We start from the raw sequence: 14,969 nt of genomic DNA on the forward strand, positions 1-14,969 counted from the left end.
AGACTGCACCGTCCATTAGGCGGCGGCCGCGGCGCAATGATCAGATTGCAGCTATAGAGCATTCCAACGCGTTTGTTATTGTTTATGTCCTTGAAATGGTATATAAACAAACAGAAGAGCCCTTTATTATTATCTATTATCTCACTACACCAACAAATCTTGTTTTTTTTTGGGGGGGGGGGGGGGTATCTCTGGTTCAACTAGATCTCAAGATTAGATTTCAAACTCCCGAGGGGGGGACAGCGATGACAGTTAAATGGGCGTGGTCAGTTAGCCGCATGTGTCTCCACTTCACGTTGTCGTTTTCCTTTTCTCTGCCATAGGGACTTTTGCGATAGCGAGGATGACGACGAGTCTTTGACACATCCGCTTTGAGGATCATCCCTGCGCTCAATCTGCAGGTCAGGTTTCTTAATCTGATTTTAATGTTTACGTCGTATTTTGAATGAATGTGAAAGGCGGAGCATGCCCAGTTAACATTTTGAATGACTAGGCTATTGTAGCCTACATTTTAACTTATTATTAAATAGTTGTTTCATTTATTATTTTACCATTGCATGTGTTTGTTCTAAACCGATTTTTTTTTTCTCCTCTCTGTTTTCATTAACAGCTCACCAGACTTGTCAGTGTAACATTAGGGTGAAACATCTCCCTTCTCCTGGTTGCTGATGCAGTAGCTATATATAACTTTAATGCTTAGTATCTGACTAGAATCTCTTTACTGTAGTAACACCAGTCTTTGCAGAACTTAATATACATACTATATATATACTATACATATATAAAACATAATTAAGGACTCAGTGGTGGATCTGCGATTATGATAGTTAAGATACATACACAAACATAGCCACATATATGCAGGCATATGGTGAGAAATGCTGCAGTTGAGCTCAGTTACTGACTGTCTGCTAATCAGTAATGCCAGGTCAGCCTGTAACAATGAGCTCATCCAGAAGGAGGCAGTCACTTTCTGTATCAATGTGTCAAAACAGCAACCCTTTCCCTCAATGCGCGTCAGCACTTTGCGTGTGCCTGTCTATGATGACCCTAATGAAGACCTGTACAAGTATTTTGATCGTTGTGCTGATGCCATAGCAAGCGAGGCAGAAAGGGGAGGCCGCACCGTGGTGTACTGTAAGAATGGACGCAGTCGTTCAGCTACTGTCTGTGTGGCCTATTTAATGAAGCACCAGGCTCTCACCCTAACAGATGCCTTCCAGGTATGAAGAGTGTTTATATCCAATTTAATTTTGATAACAAGTTCTAGTCAGGATATTTGTAGTTTATGTTTCTTATGCTATATTAAAATGGGTATTTCATCCTTGATTTATCCATGCAATGATTGTTATTGATATCTTATTGGTTTATTTAATATAAAAGTATAATTTTCACCAACAAAACAAAGGCAATCATCCACAGAACATCCAAAAATATTTATCACTCACATCATAATCATTGTTAATAGCCTAATTGATAATGGGAAAACCAGAACATTCTGGATTTTTGTGTCACAATGTTAGTGTTGTTACTTATGTGATTCTTATTTGTTCTATCAGGCAGTTAAACATGCCCGATCAGTTGTTGAGCCTAACCCAGGATTTTGGACTCAGCTGGAGCGATATGAACACGAACTGAAGATCAGGAGGTCAGCCAGCTGCAGATCCAACCCTTCTTCTCTTTAACTTATACCATCTTTATTTTCTGACACTACATTCTCAACCTAGCTAATATAATGCTTAATAAAAAGGCCTTAGACACTTGACTTTACTGTTCATGCTTGCTGCTAATTATGAAAATCTTTAAATAAGGATATGTGCCTTAAATTATTATGCTCAGGTTATGAAAAATGATTTGCATTTTTGTTTTGTTTTAAATGTGATATATATATATATATATATATATATATATATATATATATATATATATATATATATATATATATATATATATATATATATATTATTAAATGGGTATCCTCAGGGTCACATCTCTTGCTTGCAGTATGATTAGGCCATCCGCTTATTGCCTGTAAAGGATGTTCCAGACTTACCGGCTTATGATGTTTTTACTTTGAGTTATAGAGATTATAGAATTTATAAGAAATATAATCATCATATATAAAGAGATATAAACATAGGTACCACCCTACATTTTTGCCAACAGATTGTTTGTTTAAACAAAATAATTTTAAGTTATTAAAGCTCTTTTGAAGGCCTTTTCCTGGTAAACTGTTAAAGTCTTTTCAGCCACATCCTTTAATAAAACGAAACCTCCAAATTGCTAGCAATTGTACATTATCCTGATAACTGTTTTCTCAGTAGGATTTAATTTATTTAGCATAGATAAGAAAAGAGAATTCTCACAAATTCACGTTTTTGTAGTTTACACTTAGATGATAATAGATTGTTTCAAAAACCCAGTTTAGCTGATTTGTTAAAAACTAATTATAAATTCCTAATGGTCATCCTTTAAAATTTCTTAAATCAAATAATCTACTGTAGCATTATATTTTAGAATGTCTCAAATAACACTATATATTAATCACTCATGTATACATAATATATTTATTTTTGTGTTACCCAATAAAGGAATCAAAACCCAAAATGTTTCTCATGTCTACTTAAACTCCTTACTAAGTCTCATTTCCTTAAACATGCAGATAACAGAGAAATGAGAGCAGCTTTCATTTATGTGTTTATTGAATGTCACTCTATTAAAAGAACTGTAGGGAGTACATTGCTTTTTCTGATTAATATTTTATATGATAGGCAGAACAGGGTAGAACTAGGGGTCTAAACTTTATCCCACTGCCGACGAACACTATTTATCCAATCCAAATAGCTAGACACTTTGGTGTAGATGCCAAGTTTGTCTCTTTGCCCACAGCCTTCCCCCCAGGAAACGAGACCTACAAGGAACCATGTATCGTGAAAAAGTGTCATCATTGGACCCCCGCTGTCCCCCTCACAAGCATCTTTGATCTGTCCCAGCACTCCCCCACATAGCATGTTCTGAGTGAGGTTGTTCGTCATATGCCGGGAACACTCGTTGTTGTCCATAATTGGAATTTCAATGAAGTTAAGAGTTGAAGTGAAGCGATGAGCACTCTGGTCGACCTTTCCCCAGCCAGTGATGACCATCATGGTACCGTTCCGATGCAACATTCGTTCTGCTAGGTCCTGGCTAGGGAGACAGGCTGGTATTATGTATGTGGAAAATGTGGCTGGTGGAGACAAGCGCAACAGAGCTATGTCATTGTCCACTGTGAAAGGGTTGTACTGTGGGTGGGCGATAGCTTGTTTGACAGAAAGAGTCATCTCAGTTCCTTCAATCTTAAACCGGTCATAGTCACCTGCAGAGACAGCCATCCCACTTGGTTAAAGGAGGATTTAGTGAAATTTACAGCTAATAAACTTTTTAAAAATTAATAATAAAATACTAAACAATACAAGCTTCACATTTCTGCTTTTAAACCCTCCAGAACACTTTCCCCATTTACTCCATTGCAAGTGTTACTGTAAACACATTTCAATGGAGCCCCTATAGGGACATGGTGATGGGAAAAAATATAAGATTCGAGGAACAATTATATTTCAATGCTTTTGCATTCTCTTTCAAATGTTTTGCACTCCCCCTAGACTCTTTGCGGCTGCCAAGAAACTATGTATTCGCATTGCAAACCTTTTGAGTTCTTGCGAGTGAATGCAGTTTCGGAGAAATGCAAACAGTTTGTAAGTGAATGCAAAGTTACTTGGGGGGACCCAAACAGTTTGTAATAGAATGCAAAGTTACTTGGGGGAACACAAACAGCTTGTAAGCCAATGCTAAATTTATCTGGGAACACAAACAGTTTGTAAGAGAATGCAAAGGTTCTTGGGAGAACAAAAAAACTTTTTGCGAGAGAACACAAAAGCATAGAAATATATTTTTTGTTCTCATCTCGTATTTATCCACCATTATGTCCATGTCCATGTCAAGAAAAACTACTAGTCCTTCCAGTGCACTCAGTGTCCAAATCCGCTCAATCGTTTTCATTCACTCCTTCAAGTGGACTATGTTAGTGGAGTAATGTAGGTAGGGAATAGTGAATAAGGAGGCAATTTGAAAATTGTTCAATTGGTGGTGGTGCTAAACTGCCTGCGTCCAAATGTGTACTATCCATCCTAAAAAGTATGTGACATTAGTCATTTTCAATACTGTTTAGGGCAGGTAAGGTGGATAGTATGCACATTGGGATGAAGGGTCTGCTTCTTTGTTACTTCCAGAGACTATGACTGAACGAAGTGGGATTTCTCAGGACACTTATTTCAATGCTATCCATCAAGTAGTTTTTTTGTGTGGAATTAAAAGGATAGTTTAACTAGCGTGAGGAAATGATGAAAGAATTTTCATTTTTGGGTGAACCATCCCTTGAATATTTTTTTAAGAGAACATAACATTGTATAACCTCTGCAAATTCTAGTTCCAAATGGTTTGAACTTTGACATTTTTCTATTCTGAGGCCTAAGCTTAGTAAACAACATCACCCTCACATCCTCTCCAAGGAACTGTCATGTCATATGCACGTTTTTGGCAAATTGCTTTAGTAATGCATCTTCTAAAAATGTAAATGTAAGGGAGGGTAAAAAGGCTTAAACTTTAAAAGAATTCTTCAAAATATTTCACATACCCAATCTGACACTGAACATTGTACTTGTTTCTAGGCAATGAGCAGCAGTGAGAACCCAGTTTTCGTCAATCAGAACTCCACCACAATGAAACTTGCCATTATAATTTAGTACAAGAGCCTGCAAAGTACACACATAATTTTTTTTTATAGTAAAGCAAAATATATGCTCTGGCTGAGTATTAGTTCAACATAAGGTATCTGTTAGAATTAGCTCTAATAAAACATTTGGCTCTATTACATATGGTTACACAGATATTACATGGTTCAGAAATACCTGCCAGGGACTCTCCCCCTTTTTGCCAACTGTTCCTCCAACAACCCATGGCTGTAAACCTACTACAGGCTTACTTTTATAGAATGACTTTGCAATCCGAATCTGGCCACACGTAGCCTCACCTGTATATGACAAAAATGCTCAGACCATAATTAATTTGTAAAAAGCCTTTTGAAGATATATTTTATTCTTTCGAGGTCAAAGAACTTGCTCAAGATGCAATTTTTCTTGATATTTGTCTTGGACTGAGCACTTCCCAGTACTACCTATTAGTGGGTATTTCTAATTATATCAAGTCCACAAATACAAAAGTAGAATCTTGAGTACAAATACATATATCAAAGCATTTGTTCGTTGTCTATAGTTTATATTTGTGCATTTTGTTGAGGCAACTTACTTTTGGCTGTACAACTTTTAGAGTTGTCTTGGAGTTGGTATCCTTTAATACAACTGCATGTGCGAGCAAGACCATCCTCACTCTCATGGCATTCATGATCACAATCCCCATTGTTCACAGAGCAGTTAGTGGCTGTCCTGCCTGAGGACAAAACCAGAGAACTGCTGTCAGGACATTTATCACCATGACCTTAACTCACACCTGCTCTGTAACTCAAGACGTCCACTATTAAATGCTCCAAATCAGCTGTGGCACAGCATATCAAAAAACACTGACCAAGCAGACAAAAGGCAGTAAGGCCAAAGGGATTCATTTTCATCTGTCAATTGTGGTTGAGTACATTATCAAATATCAAGTCAATTGAATTATCATTTGCTATATGCTACAACGACGTGTATAAAAAGACACAATGCGTAAAAGCAAACCATGAAAATGTGGAATGAGAAATCATATATAATTCAAGACACTGCAAAACCATAGTTTTTTATGCATTGGTTAATTTTAAACTATTTTGCTCATAATTACTTATAGGCCAAATTTACCTGTTGTATTCCTATACAGAAGGTTTTTATAGTGTTTTTTTTCTTCATATTCAATTCACCATTTAACTGTGTATTCCTAAAAACATGGTGATGAATACATTTATTTTTTTGCTGTTGAAAGTATCTTCTGTTTGATCAAAAGTAAAATCCAAAATCCTCGCTGTCAAAGCATCTATTTCTGTTAATATTGCAAAAAAAAAAATAAATTAACCTGCCTTCAGATTTTGTTTTGAAAATTTGTGCAATAAGTTCTTATTTAATCAATGTCTTGTTTGCCTAACAAAACAACAAAACTGTCTTAATTTACTGTGATAAATCAACTGGGGAAGTATGGTGATGTCTGTTATTTAAACATTTTACCATATTCTGGAAGGTTTAAGATTCCATCAAGGAAACAATATGACGAAAAATAATGAGTAATAGTGAGAAAAAAGATTATGCAATATCGTGTCCAGTTTTGATCTCCTTTTCATTGTGTTCTGTTCCTATTTTGTTCCTATTTTCCTTTGTTCTCATTTTCCTGCCACTAGTTAGTTATTCATTATATGATTAATTTCCTCATGCTCAATATCTTGTGTATTAAAGCCCTACAGTGTATTCTGATCATCGTCTGGTGTGTGTGTTTTGAGCATGCTGTTACGCTGCAACTCAGTTTGGAATACTGCTTTTGTTCTGTTGTCAGGTATATCTATGTCATTGTAACATTTAACAGTAACATTTTGAGAAGTGGACAGACTTTTGAACATGTAAAATGTATTTAAGAAAGCAAGCGCCTCACGAAGGTCACATCGTCTTCCTTCAAATCCCAAGTTGCAGGTGCAGGAGTAATCCTGTAACAGATCTACACACTTGCCATGAACACATGGATTCGAGTCACACTGGTTTCCATCTAAGGAAACAACACAGTTACATTTAATGAGTGCCACAAGTTATGAAGCCCTAGAAAGCTATTTCACAACGGACCTAACTAACCTTTATACGCTGTCCAGAATTCCAACTGCAAGACAAAAAGATTCGTTGGAAAATCATAATTAATCGGAAAAATATTAATACATTTAAACGCTGACATTACCAACCGTGGCCTCCCTCGTATTAAAGATTTCCCTTGCTTCTTCAAAATCACACAGTTCCTCCCTACACTCCCGCTCCAATGAAGGGGCCTTTATTTCCTCCATAAAAGCGTTGGCTCTTCTTGATCGCAGGAGCATGTGTGCTTTTGGGCTGCTAGAAAATACTGACCAAAATAGATGCAGGGTTAACGGACAGAGCAGTTGGAGTGGGTTTTCAAATTATATTTTTTTAAAAGACCAATGTGTGACAAATGTAGTTTTTAAATTAAAGAGGCAATTCATTGAGAATTACTTGTACCTACTGATACCACTGTTTATTTGCACAAGTTACATATGTGTAAACAGCTAATGGAACAAACATGATGCGTATGCAATTTCTATATGGCAATTTCTAATACTCAGAGAATTCCCCTAAATGTTTACAGTTTCAAAAGGTCACTAGCTTTCAACAGATTCATAAGAATAATATGCTTTGCAATAAGGCATATTGACCTCATACCTGACTTGCAGTGAGCCCAATCAGACCAGATTACAACCAGTACTGAGATAAAGAGAAAGAGACTCCTCATTATGACAACAAACCCTGTAAATAAAGCAAGACAGAAATCCAAACTTTACTTGAATATTGAGGATGTTAGATTTTAAGTCTTTAAAATAGGATTTAACCTGATAGTTTGGCTAGAGATTGGGATGATTACTCGCATTCAAGCATGAAAGTTTGCTGTGTAACAGACAAAAATTGTTCTTACCGTATTCCAAATTATGAAGGGCGGTAGAGGTTAGGTTTGTCCTCAGATGAGAACTACATCAGAAAACACATGAATTGAAAACTTCGAAGTGTTTTAGCTTAAATCAATTTTGGCTTTGTCTCTAATCAAACAGGACAGCACAGCACAAACAGCCTTTAGCAAGTTAACTGAACTCCAACAAACCTTTCACTGAACAAATAATGGCAGCTGAGATCAATCCTATCAGGAATTTTATTTTGCAAGATCATTATTACTAAACTTAATAACTTACTAGACTTAACTAACCCTTAATAATTATTATAAAAAGTTTACTTACATTTTGAACAATAAGAAAGGAACAGGAATGGATGATGTGTGGTGTTTAAAGTGTGTTAATGACTAACTATGTTTACTGAAAGTCCACAGTCTGCGTTTTCATCTGCTGTCTCTGTCCACATATACCTAAGTACTCATGTACAGTTTACGGTTTAACCACCAGACAATTACATTTGTAGCTATGATTAAATATCTAAATTGATCTAATTGTCAATGATATGATCAGTAATGATGCAATTTAAATTACTTATGAACCTTAGCTTGATGATTAAATTAATTTTATAATGTTCATAATGATATTCAAGAAGAAATAAAATGCCATATTAACATTGATCTAGATTGTTGATATATGTTTGTATACACAGCCTACAAAAGCATTTAAACTGATCTTATTTCTGTTTCTCAAAAAGGGTCACCTATTCTTGCACTCTCTCACGCTAACAATAATCCATAGAATCTGCATACAATATAGTTATATGATACTGATTGTGAAATAAAAGCGGCCAACACACACCTCTTATTGGAAACATAAACAAGTTTTAACATCACAATGGGACAAACATGCATGCAGAAATGTTTATATTGTATCAAGCAGCCTTATTAATTTTACAGTGCTATTAAAAAAAATATCTGTCATTTTGGCATTTCCATTAAGTGTTCAACAATTTTCCTGCTGTAAAATCTTATTAATGATATTTAGAAGCTTTATTTATTTATTTATTTATTTATTTAGTCCAAAATATATAGGTACCTTTATATCTACAAATTTTTTTGATGTCTGTCTTTACATGCGCATGAACTTTAATGACATTCCATTCTTAAAAATGGAATTCTAAAAAAAAAAAAAAAAACATTCTAGTGCCTGATCACATCTACATTTTTCAGTTGGCCAAATTAAATTTCTGTGAATTAAAGGAACTTGGTAACACTTTACTTGAAGGGGTGTGCATAAAACTGACATGACACCTTCATTATCATGACATGACACATGCCACCGTTTTATGCATGTTTATGACAACTGTCATTAAGTGTCATTCGCTGCATTATGTCATTTTTAATGCAAAGATGACATTATGTGAGATGTCTTTGTTATGACAACTTGACATAAACCAATACATCATAACCTGTCAGTGTCTTTGTCATGACAACTTGACATTACCAAGACAACATAACCGGTCATAAACATAAGAAACTACTTAGCTTTATACTGTCATGTGGTTGGTCTTGATGTTGACTGAGGCCATTATAATGTCATGATATTTTTTTTTCAGTGGTACAAGTTTAATTTGTTATTAAAATGTCATTAAGTGTCAAAAAGCTAATTTTATTGAGAATATGAAGTAAAACTTTATTCAATAAAGTATCTATTCAAAACGCAGTGCGGCTGCACAGCAGATGCGACGGCGTGAGCTACGCACTGATTGGCTGTGACCCCCGCGCGCTGGTTGAGACCTCGGTGAGAAGCAGTCGAGACCTCGCTGAAAGATGCATACTTTCCTGTTCAGATAGCCCCCCACCACAGGCCATTCTTGAGATTCGCCTTCAAGGGTCAGGCTTATCAGTTCACAGTCATGCCGTTCGGGTTATCCCTGGCACCTCGCACTTTTACCAAGTGCATGGACGCAGCTCTAGCCCCGCTAAGGCTAAGAGGGATGCGTATACTCAACTACCTCAACGACTGGCTTGTTATAGCCCAGTCAGAGACACAGTTGATAACGTACTTGGTTACTTTCGTAACCTTGGTTCCCTGAGAGAGGGAACAAGTATTGCGTATGGGAAAAACTCCTTTTCTCGAGAATACAAAGCAAATCTTTATTAATAAAGGTATCTATGTAAAGCGCAGTGCAGCTGCACTGCAATAGCCAGGCGCGAGTAGTGCTCTGATTGACCCGGGCCGCAGCAACTGCAGGAACCTATGGTGAGGCGGCTGAGAGGAACGAACCAGTGGGGGCGCTCCAGAGAGACCGCTGAAAAAAGGGCTTAAATTTGCATACAGGAGGCTATATAAGACCCCAATTCGCCACAGGTGTCAAGTTTTAAAAATCGACTGAAGCGACACCTGAGAAGCACGAACACGACGCGGAACGCAATACTCGTTCCCTCTCTCAGGGAACCAAGGTTACGAAAGTAACCGAGTACGTTCCCTATCGAGAGGTTCCTTGTATTGCATATGGGAACACAATGTAATACTCTGTGTGTGCTGACTGACCCAAAATCCCTAACTGAATGAGGGAAAGTCAAAAAACATCTTGAGAGACCGACACAGACGGGCTTCATAAGGGGACTGAAATAACCGGAAGAGTCAGTTCGCTTGAACACCTGACCGGACATAGTCGGATCTATGGTAGAGTGTAATGGTGCTTAAGAAGGATTGTGTATAAGCGGAACGCAATATAAGCAATTGTGTTGCCAGGGCTGCAGAAGGGCCCTTAGATGGAGAAAAGCACTGCTTGTAAAGCTGGGACCTCTAAATTGTAGAATCTGATAAAAGTGGACGGAGAGGCCCAGCCTGCCACCGCACAGATATCTTCCATGGTAGTGCCACATGACCAAGCCCAAGACGAGGCTATGCCTCTAGTGGAGTGGGCTTTATTGCCTGTAGGACAGGTTAGGTTCTTGGACCCATATGCTAGTGAGATCGCATCCACTATCCAGTGTGAGAGTCCTTGTTTCATGACAGCACAATCTTAGTGCAGCAACCGAAGCAATGAAGCGCTCTAGATACAATCGCAATGCTATGACTGGGCAGAATAGGTTCGCGTCTTATTCTCTCTTAGACGCGGGTAAAGGAAGCAGTGTAATGACCTGCATACTGAAAAGGGTTGATAGCACTTTGGGTATTAAACCATGTCTCGGTTTGAGCACAACCTAGAAGTTGTTGAACCAGGACTCAAGACAGGAAGGGCTCACGGAGAGTGTGTGTAAGCCACCCACTCGCTTAACCGAGGCAAAAGCCAGCAGAAAAGCGGTTTTGAGTGATAAGTGCTTCAAGCTCGTGGTCTGAAGTTGTTAGGAGGGGGGACATTTCACTGCTTCTAAAACTACGGCGAGGTCCCAAATAGGAACTGAGGAATGGCAAGGTGGGTTTAATCTCCTGGCCCCTTTAAGAAAACAAACAATAAAATCACTTTTCCCTAGTGAATGTCCGGCTATCTGAGCGTGGTTATCTGCTATGGCGGCGACATAAACTTTGAGCGTGGAGGGGGAACGACCTGCGTCCATTAGCTCTTGGAGAAAAGCGAGCAGTTCCGCCAGTTCGCATGAGTGTGCGTCGATGTTTCGCGCAGCACACTGATTAGAAAACCACTGACCACTTCAAAGCAGAGCCGCCTGATAGCGGGGGCTCTAGCTTCCGAAATAGTGTTCAAAAATTGTCAGAGAGGTTTCCGGATACCCGTTGATGGGCCGTACGTAGAGGGCCCACAGCTCGGGACTGGGATGCCAGATCTTCCCTTTCACCGGCGTGAGGAGGTATTTCCTCAGCGGAATGGGCCATGGGGCTGTGTCTGACAGCTGAATCAGTTCGGAGAACCATGTGCGGTTCTTTCAAAGTGGGGCTATTAAAAGCACTGTGGATACTGTTTCCCTGATCTTTTTTGATGGTTTGCAGCAGCATCGCGCTAAGAGGGAGCATATAGAGGGAGTCTGGGCCAAACATGCGTTTGCAGAAAAATGTAGGGCAGCAAGTGTTGTGCGAGCTGAATCGTTTGCGGGTGAAGAGACCGTTCCCCTGGGGGAATGGGTCCACTGGATAACATGTCTGGACCCTGATTCAGAATACCTGGCACGTGAGCCACCCTTAGGGAGCTCAGATTGTGCTCTGCCCATAAAAGGAGATGCTTAGCCATGCGGTGAAGAGAGTCTGATCTCGGCCGCCCTGGTGATTTTATGTACGTTACCAAGACGTGGGGGTTCTTTATGACGTAGGCCACTTGTTCATGAGTTTTGAGTCTATGACTGTGCCCAGAAAAGATTCTGTACTGATAAGCCTGCCCCTCGAAGGCGAATCTCAAGATTGGCCTGTAGTAAGGGGGCTATCTAAACGTGAAAGTATGTGTTTTTCTGATCTATTTTGAAAAACCAATCCTCTGGGCGAATATGCGCTAGGATTTGTTTCACCGTCAGCATCTTGAATGAGCATGTCATAAGTGCTTTGTTCAGATGTCTGAAAAATGGGCCTGAGACCGCCATCCATTTTCTGGAACGAGGAATTAGCGACAGTATAAACCTGACTCGCTAGCATCGGGTGCACTGTTTCCACCGCTCTCTCCTTTAACAGTTTTAACACCTCAATGAGAAGTACGTGACTGACACTGCTTCTCACTGAGGGCTCGACCACGGCCTGAATCGCGGGGGTCTGCGAGCAAAATTGTAGCGAGTAACCTCGTTTCATATGTTCAACACCCAATTTGATATACCAGGAATGGCCTGCCAGGCCTGGGCTCGTGAAGCCAGGGGTTGAATTAGATTCAGGGGTGGGCCGCTTAGTAATAGGGGCCTGTTAACCCGGTTGATTGTGCTGTAACACTGAGCTTGTAACACTGTGGGGATAGTGTTTAGGTTTTGGCGCAGCAAGTTTTGCAGTGGGTGCCCGCCTCACATATATAGTGCTCGTGGCGCGAGTGCGCTTTGTGAAAAGTGCTTGGGTGCAGGAGTGCAGACTGTAAAGTGGGCACATTTCCTACATAGAAAAGGCTCTTTTTTGTGTCATTGTGCAGTGGCGCGCACTGTGTAGTGGGTGCAACCTACGTAGAATACCCACAACGCAAGCCAGTGAGCGTGTCAACAAGGGTAAACGCCCACAGCATTAGTGTTCAGACGAGCATGTTTGAAACAGGGTAGTTGACTGCAATATTTCCTCTCCAGTCACTTAACTAAGGGAACTGGGAGAATGTAAGGAAGTTCGGGTGGTATGGAAGCGCTTCTACAATGCCGTTATGCTCTAGTCTAGACTGAAAGTGCGTGTGCAGACAAGCTTGTTTGACCACAGGCTAGCTGACTGCAATATTTACATCTTCAGACACCTGAACCAAGGGGACTGGGAGAATATAAGGAAGTCCATGGTGTAATCCGGCCGCGGCGGGATTTATTTGTGATTTTGTGGGGCTGAATTAACAGTGCTTATGTAGGGATGCACACTGTGCATTGGACTCATTGTCTACGGTGTCATAACCTCTCCAGCCGCCTGAATAGAGGGGACTGGAAGAAGTGATAGAGTGAAAAAAGGCTTAGCTTGGCAGCCATATTCCGATGCCGTTATGCTCTGAGAGTGAGCGCGTGCTATGACGTAAGCGCACTCTAGTCAGCGAACGCGCGCTGTGGAAAGGGCGCGCGCTATCATGACAAGGCAGCCATTACAACTTCCTTGGCGCACTGCAGTAAGGGTAAGCGCGCTGCAGTGAGAAACGGCTGTGACGTAAGCCGTGTTCTTGACATATCCAACAGCCCAAGTTCGCTCGTCAACTTACTCTAGTATTCTCTGTCCGCGGCGCTTCTTCAGCAAGGCGGCGACAGAGTGACGAGAGCTTCGGTTCGAGTTTGTTTATATATTCTAGTATTCCCTGTCCGCGGCGCATCTAAGTGCGACTGAATGAGAGAAGAGGAAGAGTGAGGAAAACTCTGTCTGTCCACGGCGCTTCTTAGCGCGACTGAACGAGAGAAGTGGAAGAGTGAGGAAAACTGTCTGTCTGCGGCGCTTCTTCAGCATGGCGGCAGTGTGACAAGAGCTTCGGCTCGAGTTTGTTTATATACTATAGTATTCTCTGACCGCAGCGCTTCTTAGCGCGACTGAACGAGAGAAGAGGAAGAGTGAGGAAAAACTCTGTCTGTCCACAGCGTTTCTTCAGCACGGCGGTATAGTGACGAGAGCTTCGGCTCGAGTTGGTTTATTTACTCTAGTATTCTCAAGGGGGTAATCTAGCACTCGGAAAGCGTTCCACCCATAGGGGCAGCCATTGCTAACCAAGCCATCACCTGCTGTTAGCATCCCATTGACTCCCATTCTTTTTTGAGTCACTTTGACAGTGAATAACTTTACATTTGAGGCGTTGAAAGACTCAATTTGTCCATTGTTTATTTCTAAAGAAACACAACAATGCATAAAAGGCTCCATTACATTGTATCTTACACTTTCGCCCCGTATAAGCTGTTTTTGTAAAAATAGGCTAACGATAGATATAGGCCCCGCGATAAATTACCGTATAGACAGGAGGAGACGCTCAGAAGCAATCTTTTACTGTCTATGAGACAGTCGGGGGGACGTGGAGACATAAAGTCTGATAAAGTCAAGGGAGAAGAATGGGGAGAAGCCCATAGTGAGCCAAAAGCAACGGGACAAAACATTTAAACAACGTGATTCAGATTTCACTTCCACAACTACTAGAAGACCTACTAGTAGTAGGTCTGAAGACCTCACGTCACATCTGCATCCTCAAGCTCAGTCTGAGCCTGTGCAGTTCGCTCAGCCATCAGGAAGTGAGTGCTTCTAATCGACCACACTTTCTGCCTTTGAAGTCTATGGGAACGCTCTGTCCATTTCTTTTACTGTCTATGAGTATTCTCTGTCCGCAGCGCTTCTTCAACGCGACTGAATGAGAGACGAGGAAGAGTGAGGAAAAACTCTGTCTGCCCGCGATGCTTCTTCAGCACCGCGGCGGCATAGTGACGAGAGCTTCGGCTCGAGTTGGTTTATTTACTCTAGTATTCTCTGTCCGTGGCGCTTCTTCAGCACGACGGAACGAGAGAAGAGGAAGAGTGAGGAAAACTCTGCGGCGGCAGAGTGAGGAGAGCTTCGGCTTGAGTTTGCTCATGTCCTCTAACATTGTCTCTCCGCAGCGCTTCTTCAGCGCGACGGAATGAGAGAAGAGGGAGAGAGAGGAGAGCTCCATCTTTCCACGGGGCTTATTCAGCGCGGCGGAACGAGAGAATCCTTGCTTAGAATAAGCCTGTAA

The 14,969-nt window shown here is 40.5% G+C and overlaps 2 protein-coding genes across 2 annotated transcripts; one reads left to right on the forward strand and one right to left on the reverse strand.

The window, feature by feature from the left end:
- Positions 1-265: 265 nt before the first annotated feature.
- On the forward strand, positions 266-1,765 carry dusp28 (dual specificity phosphatase 28). Its single transcript, XM_067453193.1, has 3 exons — positions 266-401; positions 611-1,223; positions 1,560-1,765. The coding sequence occupies exons 2-3, from the start codon at positions 879-881 to the stop codon at positions 1,683-1,685; spliced, it is 471 nt and encodes a 156-aa protein (XP_067309294.1). The 5' UTR covers positions 266-401; positions 611-878; the 3' UTR covers positions 1,686-1,765.
- A 919-nt stretch (positions 1,766-2,684) lies between these two features.
- proca (protein C (inactivator of coagulation factors Va and VIIIa), a) lies at positions 2,685-8,122 on the reverse strand. The gene is made up of 10 exons (XM_067454381.1): positions 8,021-8,122; positions 7,705-7,757; positions 7,455-7,538; positions 6,962-7,119; positions 6,858-6,882; positions 6,664-6,774; positions 5,344-5,484; positions 4,947-5,068; positions 4,673-4,790; positions 2,685-3,355 (listed from the first exon to the last, which is right to left on the reverse strand). The coding sequence occupies exons 3-10, from the start codon at positions 7,522-7,524 to the stop codon at positions 2,796-2,798; spliced, it is 1,305 nt and encodes a 434-aa protein (XP_067310482.1). The 5' UTR covers positions 7,525-7,538; positions 7,705-7,757; positions 8,021-8,122; the 3' UTR covers positions 2,685-2,795.
- Between the last annotated feature and the right edge of the window lie 6,847 nt (positions 8,123-14,969).

The sequence above is a fragment of the Pseudorasbora parva genome, chromosome 9 (assembly GCF_024679245.1).
Source record: "Pseudorasbora parva isolate DD20220531a chromosome 9, ASM2467924v1, whole genome shotgun sequence".
NCBI classification, from domain to species: Eukaryota; Metazoa; Chordata; class Actinopteri; order Cypriniformes; family Gobionidae; genus Pseudorasbora; species Pseudorasbora parva.

Excerpts from the sequence above, each read along its gene's own strand:
- dusp28 (XM_067453193.1), top strand. The coding sequence starts at position 879 with ATGCTGCAGTTGAGCTCAGTTACTGACTGTCTGCTAATCAGTAATGCC. Across the intron at positions 1,224-1,559 it reads CCCTAACAGATGCCTTCCAG|GCAGTTAAACATGCCCGATC; the intron begins GTATGAAGAGTG and ends TTGTTCTATCAG.
- proca (XM_067454381.1), bottom strand. The coding sequence starts at position 7,524 with ATGAGGAGTCTCTTTCTCTTTATCTCAGTACTGGTTGTAATCTGGTCT. Across the intron at positions 6,883-6,961 it reads TTAATACGAGGGAGGCCACG|TTGGAATTCTGGACAGCGTA; the intron begins GTTGGTAATGTC and ends TTTGTCTTGCAG. Across the intron at positions 6,775-6,857 it reads ATTCTGGACAGCGTATAAAG|ATGGAAACCAGTGTGACTCG; the intron begins GTTAGTTAGGTC and ends TTGTTTCCTTAG.